We start from the raw sequence: 8,799 nt of genomic DNA on the forward strand, positions 1-8,799 counted from the left end.
TATAATCTAATATTTTATTCTAATTAATCATACAAATACAACAAAATTCCTGTGGATAGATTTCATCACATTACATATGATTAATCACAATTAATATTTCTAATGTGATTATAAATTTTAGCATATAGTTTTACTCAATTAAAGATGATGTGACTACTCTCTAATTTAATAAAATTATATTAATCACTTAAAAATAATCTTTTCATAACATACTTAATAATACAAATGTGCTCAATATTAAATCATAAAAGTTACATGTATAACAATCATACCAATTCAAAATAGTATTGTATGTATATTCATTCAACATGTAATAAACTTTAAAGGATCAAATCCAATGCATACCAGCATTTAACATAATATTGCATGTTCAACATAACTTAGAGCCACACAATTTTTAAATAACTTGTACATAAATGATTTATCATTGGTTATGAATATATATGAACTACACATAATAAATGAATAAAACATAATAGCTTAGTGGTTACATGCTTCAGGGTAAAGGTTCGAGATTGGCTCAAGGCATTTCCATTTATGCGTTCCGTGAGATTCGAGCTCGTAACAATGAGGTAATATAAAACACATCAATCACTGGATCAAGTCACTTGCATGTGCATATTTATAATATCTATTAACAATTCCGTATCAGTAAACAAAACACGTGCATGTGCATCTTCAACCTCCAGCCGGGTCATAAAGATCCGATTAATACCCGCAAAGCCGATTATGAAAACCCACACCATTATATGCATTTTAGACACCCAAAAACATGTTTTAAATCACAGAAAAATTAGAAAACTCATATCATTCCTAACTTTGATGTTATTTCAAATTAAGAAGGCTAAAAACATAACACCCATATACTTAGAAAATAAATTTCATTTGATTGCTGCATAACGAGATTTTTTTTTCTTATATCCTGCATAAAGGAGAGATTAATCTCGAGGATATTGAAAAATTAGAAAAATGTTAATAATTTTTTTTCTTTTTTACAAAGTAGAAAACCTTTATGTAAGACATATACAAAATGTCCTTATTAGGAAGGCTTTTTTTTAATAAGTAAAAAAACAAAACTATTTACTAATTTTAAAGAAAATAGAAAAGTTTACCTAGTGTAATTATTGAATTCAAATATTCCACATTAATCTTTATTTTCCAACTAAATAATTCTATCTCTGTTTTTATACATAAGAAACAAATACTCAATTCATCAAGTCCAATAAAAATAATTAATTAGGTTAATTTCAATTAATAATATCATAAATTTAAATTTTATTCTAAAAATACTTATTGAATCAAATGGTTTAAGTAATGATTAAATTTAATGACACTACTCATCTTTTAAGGAATAATTTTTTCAATCAATACGACTTATCTCATTAGTAGTCTTTATAATAAAAAAAGATTTAAAAAAATTGATAATGAATACATTTAAAAGTGATCATATGTTTCTTTTATTTAGGAGAAAAAAAGAAGTATTCTCACTTGTTTCTTATACATAGGAACCTATGTAGTAAAATCAAAACATAGTCCCAAGGGGAGGGGAATTATGTGAAGAGCTTAATTCATTCAATAACTAAACACCAATGTTTCAAGTACAGTTCACACACAGTTTCAGATGGAGGCAGGATTTACAGTGCAGTGCAGAGGGTAATGTAGGGGTCAGACAAAATTGCAAGAAAGACATAGTAATAAACATGACATGAACACACTATTTATTGGACTACAATTTCAGAACACATCATTAAATCAGACATCATCACAGCTATTTTTGAGGCTTCTTCCACAAGACCCCGATCTTCTTCAGCATGTTGCCATTTTTCTTCCTCTGGAAGTCATCATCCATGTCTTCAGCATAGGGTGAGCCCTTGTAGTTGTTGTTATCCAAAGACACAGTTCTCTCTGTGAGCCTCCCATTGTTGTTCCCTGTTGAAATCATAACAGCAGCTGCCTCTGCAGCCTTCCTCCACTGATCAGACTGCACCTTCAGTCTTCTCAGTTCTGCTTCCATTTCTGAGTTCGCGGCTTGTGTTGCCTCCAGCTGCTCAGCCACTCTTGCAGCCTTCTTGTTGCTCTTATCTGCCTCCTCCATCACAATCCCGAGTTTCATGAGAGCCTCGCGTTCCGCTGCCCTCACTTGCTCTACTTCAGCAGCAACTTCCTCCCTTGCTTTGCTGCAGTTGTTCATTTCCGATTTCAGCGTTTCGTTCTCTTCAGATATGCTTTGCAGCATTGTCTCCTTGTCCATCATATCTGCCTTCAGTTCCGCCACACATTCTTCTAGTCTTTTAATTTCCCTTTTTAGTTCGTGCTCGTTTTTGGATGACATGCTCTCTTGAAGCTTTAGGTTCAGGTTGTCATTCTCCTCCACAATGCCTTGCAACTCAGTTTCCTTGTCCATTAGGTTAGCCTTCAACTCTTCAATATCAGCTTTTTTCTTTTTCAACTCAGCCTCTAGCTCACATTCCCTCTGACATGATTCAGATTTTATCTGGTCTACTAACTCGTAGGCATTCCTGATCTGCACCGTGCTCCGATTCTGTTCTTCTTGGTATTTAATCTCAGCAGTCTCTATAGCAGATCTCAATCGTTCAACCTCGGACTTCAAAGAAACAACTTCTGCTTCCAGCTGACTAGGATCCTCACCCTGTTTCAATATTTCAGGTTGGTACTCAAATTTATGATCATCTGCAACATTTTCTGAAAGGATGCATTTATTATTGATGGGGTCTGTCTCAAGATTGCTAACAAATGCCTCTAGTGAGTTCACCCGTGCTTCAGATTGGTCTAACTCTTTAGCAATGGAGTTGTAGCCATCAACAGCTTTCGCAACATCAGCCCTTAGGAACTCAACAGTTCCTTTTGCAGCCTCAAGTTGCATCATAGTTTCATTGACCAATGCTTGGGCCTGAGCTTCAGATTCTTTGCAATCCCTTAGTTGGTTTTTCAAGGCATCCACAAGAGAAAGCGTTTCGGACAAGTTCTGCTTCAGGTTAAGAAGCTCAATGTCTGCTGATTCTGCGTGTTGAGATTGCACACTCTCACAATTAGCTACCAATTCAAGTTGCGCCTTGAGCATCTGAATTTCGTTCGTTGCAGAGGCCAGGGCAGCAGACTCAACTGAGAGCTGCTTTTTGGAAGACTCAAGCTCAGATTGGCATGCCATATCACGTTCTTCTACGATATTCTGGAGCTCAAGAACGCGAGCTTCTCCAGTAGAACAAAGATCCAGAACTTGTTTTTGTGACTCTTCAAGTTTTGCAGATAGGGCTAGTAGTTGCTCCTTGGACTCCTCAGCTTCTTGCTGAGCTTGCTTCTTGCATGATTCAGACAAAATAAGCTGGTCCTTTACCTTCTTCAAGTCATTTTGGAGTTGAGAAATTTGAGATTCCAACTCAGATATTTTGCTGGGGCGCTTCCTCTAAAGCAACATAAAATTGTAATGGTTTATAATTATCAACAAATTTCAAGACAAGGAAAATGTGCTGACAAATTTGAAAAAAACACATCATATCAGTGAATCCAACCAGGATTACAAAATCCCAAGTAGAACAAAATTGAAAAATGATACAAGATACCATATTCCTCGGGCTCTGGAACATATAAACACAAGGCTTTTACAAGTCATTATGTACAATGCCAAACACAAATATAAAACCAATGATAAGTTGCTATGTTGCAGCCCGGTAGTTTATTCTACTCGCTCTCTTCAGTGACTTTTTTTTTTGAAGTTCAACACTTAAATCAGAATCCTTTAAAAAAGGTCCATTTATTATCCACATACTAAATAAATAAAGTGCACTTTGTAGGAGAATCTACATCCTAAAATGAACTTCAAGTAAGCTTCAAATAAATAGTTAGTAGCACCCATCAGCTAGTACTTTTGAAAGGAAACTAGGAAACAGTCCCACATTACACTTAGAAACACTTTTGGCATAGCTTCTTTCAAAGCTACTAAAATATCAAAGGAAAAAAAAGCTTATCTAATAGAGATTGTGGTTCTCATTGTGAAGATTATCCAGCAGATACTACGGTTCCAACACATCCAATTAAATATATACAATGAATATAGTATTTGTAAAACAATTGTTACCTCAACAACTGGGCTTCTGGGTGATCTGCGGTCAGTGACTTTGGGGCTTCTTTCCTTTGATGATTTAGTAGCCTGACTTAAAGAAGATGCAGAGTCGATGTCCAGAGTAGTAGGCTTGAGTTTGCGCACGGCACGTGGAGACACCTTCTGAGGCACTTCAGAGGACCCACTTCTGAAATCAGAATATACAAATGTAAACAAGTGAATTCCGTTGTGAGGAATGGAAACCCATATCTCCCAATTCTAGCCATAAATACCTTGTAGCCATATTAAACATTATCCTCACACTCACATTGCAGCAGAAATTCTTTTAGATGATATAGCATTGAGAGTTTGAGACTAGATAAGTCGAACCATTCTTCATGTCAAATTTAAACATACACAACTACAAGCTAAAAAAACAACAGAGTAATTGAGTACAACAACTACATGAGAATGATTCCTATAATTTACAAGAAAGTCTTCCTAATATAACATAGAGTCATCAACTTTATAAATTCAGTTTGAAAATGGAAAGTGCCTTCTAAACACAAATTAAAAGACACTTACAAGTTACAAGAAAGTCTTCCTAGCATAACATGGGTGTCATCAACTTCATAAATTCAGTTTGAAAATGAAAAGTGTATTCCAAACACAAAAGAAGAAACTCCTACAAGTTACAAGAAAGTCTTACTAGTATAACTTAGGTGCCATCAACTTCATAAATTAAGTTTGAAAATGAAAAGTGTCTTGGAAGCACATGTTATGAGTTACTATTTTCAATTAATTAACAAGGTATTAACAGTGAATTTTCAATTACAAATTTCTAGTAATTGGCAGAGAATCTTATTATTTCAAGAAATGTTATCACCATTGCTCAATGGGGATAGTTGGTGCTACATATTGCCCCAACCAAATGATATAATGTCTTTTAAATTTGATACTCATTATGGAGAAGAAATACAAAGAATTTCTTTTTAAGTTTTATCTTTTCTCCTAACTTCAAAAAAGGGAATAAAGCATCAGCATTAACACCCTCATTAGAATTTTCTTAAAAGTAACTATCTCTATTTTATATATCATTACTTTATAATATATCCATTTATATAGAATCTTGGAAAAAGTCTTTTCTTTCTTATTTATAAAGTAAAGAGAAAATACTTTCTATCTTTGGGATTTGATACTACACTGCTGCTCAAAATATCGGGGGAGTAATATGGCTGTTGATTCATAGAAAAAACCAATGTTTTTCTTCACTCATTAGAATTGGTAATAACTGCCTCAGGTCCCAATCTCTCATTCCGCAGTTAAAGGGACAAGCCATATTAAAGGAACCAAAACGGAAACGTGTAGAGGCACGATTAGGCCTTTAGGTTTGAGACAAATATGGTTAGACACCATCAAACTATTTTTCTTTTTCTTTTGTAATAACCCAAATTGGTCTAACTTGTCAAAGGGATAGATCAATAACACATTATTTTGGTAAACTCAATAATATGCCTTTTTGGTTGTAGAGTAATGGTATCTTGGTTAGTTTTGGGCAATTGATCATATTTGAAGATAAAATTTAACAAATTTATAAATAAAAGAAAAGTTCCCACCGAAATTAATATTGTAGGACAAGTTCCATTTAGATATTGCATGTTGAGACACAGAGAAACACCTAAAGCTTTTTCTACTGTAGCTAATAGCTTTGTATGAAAGTGACACGAACTCGGTGGTATTTTTTTTTTGAACGAGAAAAGGCAAAAGAAAACAAAAGGAAGAGTTACTCCCGACAAAGGAGAACCCCTTGACAAACATTTGGTGCACTTATTGCTGTTAACAACATGAAAAATTAGTATAGAGCTTATTATTTATTAACATTTTCTCCTTCTATTTTAGAAATACTAAATGACATTAAAATTTGATAAAAGGAGAAAATAGAGAAATACAACATATATCAAGGTAAACAATACCACTAAGCTGATCTAGCTTCCTAATTGCGCTTTAAAACCATAAATCCTTTTGAATTACCAAAGTAAGAAGCAAAATTAATAAAACAGGAAAAGAGCAATGGACCAATTAATTCAAGATTACCTTGTCTTTGGTGTCTGCATGGCTTAATTGCCTTCTATCCAATAAAGAGAAACAGGTCAATTAGTTGGGCCTCGCTGCTTGAATGCTCTCTGACCCACAAGGACTGTTACAGTTCAGACAAATATCACACACTGAGACAAGAGAATCCAATGTGAAGGTTGAAGTTATGGAAAAAAAATAAATGTGTTCATGCAGGATGGGCTGCTCTTCTTATCTTCACCTCCTATGCTATAAATGCACAAGATTTGCTCACTGTGATTTTCACTTCAATGCTAAAATAATAATAAATAAAAAAACACCTTAACCTAACAAGTGACCAAGTACCTAAAAATAGCACTACTTTCTAAAGATAGTTAATAAGGAAAACCCTTCATAGATTTCACTACAGTTCACTCCATCCTAAAAGTATCAATAAAAACAAAATGTGTCATAAGATATCACTAGAAAGATGTGCGCAGGTAAGGGAAATGGGAACCACTATCAAAGGATGGAAAAATAAAAAGTCAAGCAAATTTGCATTAATACAAAATGTCAAACCACAGGTCCACACATGAGGGAAAATGTTCTCATTACCAACTGATGCTATGATAAGCTCTTTCAGGCTAACAGCACCCTGTAATGATCAAGAGGGGCCTACAACTACAACAACAGAAAAATGATGAAAATTACACAGGTGCCCACTTCAACCCATTTCAAACGAGGAAAATACCAATTTGCCCCTATGTGCTAATGAATCAATTCCATTTCAATCTAGAGGTGGCAAAATGATTTGCCCCGGCTTGGCCCAAATCTGCCTAAAGAAATGCAGGATTTGAGCTTTAAATTGTGAGTAGATTGTCAAAGGTGATCTAATTCGGTTGAGTAGGACGTGTGAGTTGTGTAAACCCCCTAACACTGTCTTCGATTCCCACGGATTAAGAAAAAATTAAAAATAAACTTTTTTATTCGAATCTGATCAAGACTCAATCTAGACATAACCTCAAAAATCCACCAAAAGCCTGAACAAGCTTCATTTTAGATACCCAAATTGAATTTCTTTTATTTCCAACCCACTTTTTTATATGGGTATCTCAAAGTACCGAAATCCATTTAAGGAGTTGACCTCTTCCAATAGATGTCTTTCTATACACACGGGCTAAGGATTGAATCCTTGACCACATACTTAAGAAATAATGTTATCTACCAAACATTTGTCCCAACCCACTATAACTCACACCCAGCATGGGACCGGTTTTGACAACTCTTTTCTCATACATACATTTACAAAGGGCATTATCGTAAAACACAAATGAAATTTTCTAAGCCCCCAATTTTGCCGTGAAAGAAGGCACGGTTCATTCAACGAGAGTTTAGGATGTGAAGTTGGTGTGATATGAACACAAATCCATTGAACTAAAAACACTCAAACCTCCTGATTCTGTCTGCCGAAATGCAAAAGCCAAAAATGATCACTGCACTAGGCTCTAACCCATTGACATTTTTCCCACATGATTATTGCTTCAACGAGGAAACAAACAAGATAATTTTGTAACAAAACATGTTCTATACATGTGCATTGAGGAACAGAAAAACGCCAAAACTGATAAGGAAAAAAAAAACCTCATGCAAGGAATCTCATCTCAATGGGAACAAGAGGAGGAGGAATCAGATGTTACAGGAAACGAGAAAGCATGCAAAAAACGTTAAACTTGGCAACAAAAGAAGATAATGGAAGGAAAGAAGAAACACTGAAAAAAGAACCCATCTTTTGAGAGAGAGAGAGAGAGAGAGATTAATTTATTAAAGCATGAAATAAAAAGCGGAAGATTCAGAGAAAGAAACGGACAAAAGAAGTACGTTAAGGAATCACCCCCTTTTTCTTAACACATTCCTTTTGCTTTTAAAAAAGGATTGATTAATAAAATATTTCACAAACGAAAAAGCTACGGGGCCTTGCTCTTGCAGCTAGCTCTAATGTTGGTGTCAGTTTGTTTTGGCATAACTTTTAACAGGCAAAAAAAAAAAAAAAAGCGCTTTTCATCACATTTCGGGTTGGACAAAGTAACGTCTTTTATTTTGGAAAATTAAGAAGCAAAGCAGTTTTATGACGAAAAAGAGAAAACAAATGTGAAGATGGAAGAAAAGATGAAACTGAAGCAGGGAGTTAATAAAGTAAAGAACTTTAATGAAGTGGGAGATCTTTGTTTGGCATGTGCTATATTATACTAACCTGGGCAGCAAGAAATTATGCGAGAGATAACAAATGAAGCAGTAATTAATAATAATGTGACGTGTATCATGGAGCTGTGTGATGAGAAAAAGTAGAATGTAGATGGAAAATAAGTAATAAAAGGGAAATGAGCATGGAAGCATGAGTGCTAAGTGCTAACCTTAACTTAGAAGAGGTGGAAGAGTAGTGAGGTTGTTTGTGTCGTGGGTTAATGATGTGCCTGGTTTGGTTTCCCTTGTTGTGTAGGATTCTTGTGTCTGTGAAGTGTGAACACTGGTTTTGTTAAGAGGATAGTGTGCTGAGCGTGCAAGTGTGAAGGGTAACAAAGGAAGGTGAGTGAGTGAGTGAGAGTGGGGAAGGAAACAAAACAAAAGAGTAATGGAGTCAGAGTGAAAGTCTTTGTCACTTCACGGAACCCGAATTAATCAGTTTCAAC

General features: G+C 34.9%; 1 protein-coding gene across 6 annotated transcripts; it reads right to left on the reverse strand.

The window, feature by feature from the left end:
• Positions 1 to 1,550: 1,550 nt before the first annotated feature.
• On the reverse strand, positions 1,551 to 8,799 carry LOC114376744 (interactor of constitutive active ROPs 3-like). Of its 6 annotated transcripts, none has more exons than XM_028334992.1 (4): positions 8,524 to 8,799; positions 6,155 to 6,257; positions 4,097 to 4,268; positions 1,551 to 3,424 (listed from the first exon to the last, which is right to left on the reverse strand). In XM_028334992.1, exons 2-4 carry the CDS (start codon positions 6,172 to 6,174, stop codon positions 1,769 to 1,771), a joined length of 1,848 nt encoding a protein of 615 aa, XP_028190793.1. In that variant the 5' UTR covers positions 6,175 to 6,257; positions 8,524 to 8,799; the 3' UTR covers positions 1,551 to 1,768. The 6 variants fall into 6 exon arrangements, with proteins under 6 accessions (XP_028190793.1, XP_028190796.1, XP_028190794.1 ...); XM_028334995.1 differs by having other exon boundaries at positions 6,155 to 6,285; XM_028334993.1 differs by lacking the exon at positions 8,524 to 8,799 and adding an exon at positions 7,754 to 7,909.

The sequence above is a fragment of the Glycine soja genome, chromosome 11 (assembly GCF_004193775.1).
Source record: "Glycine soja cultivar W05 chromosome 11, ASM419377v2, whole genome shotgun sequence".
NCBI classification, from domain to species: Eukaryota; Viridiplantae; Streptophyta; class Magnoliopsida; order Fabales; family Fabaceae; genus Glycine; species Glycine soja.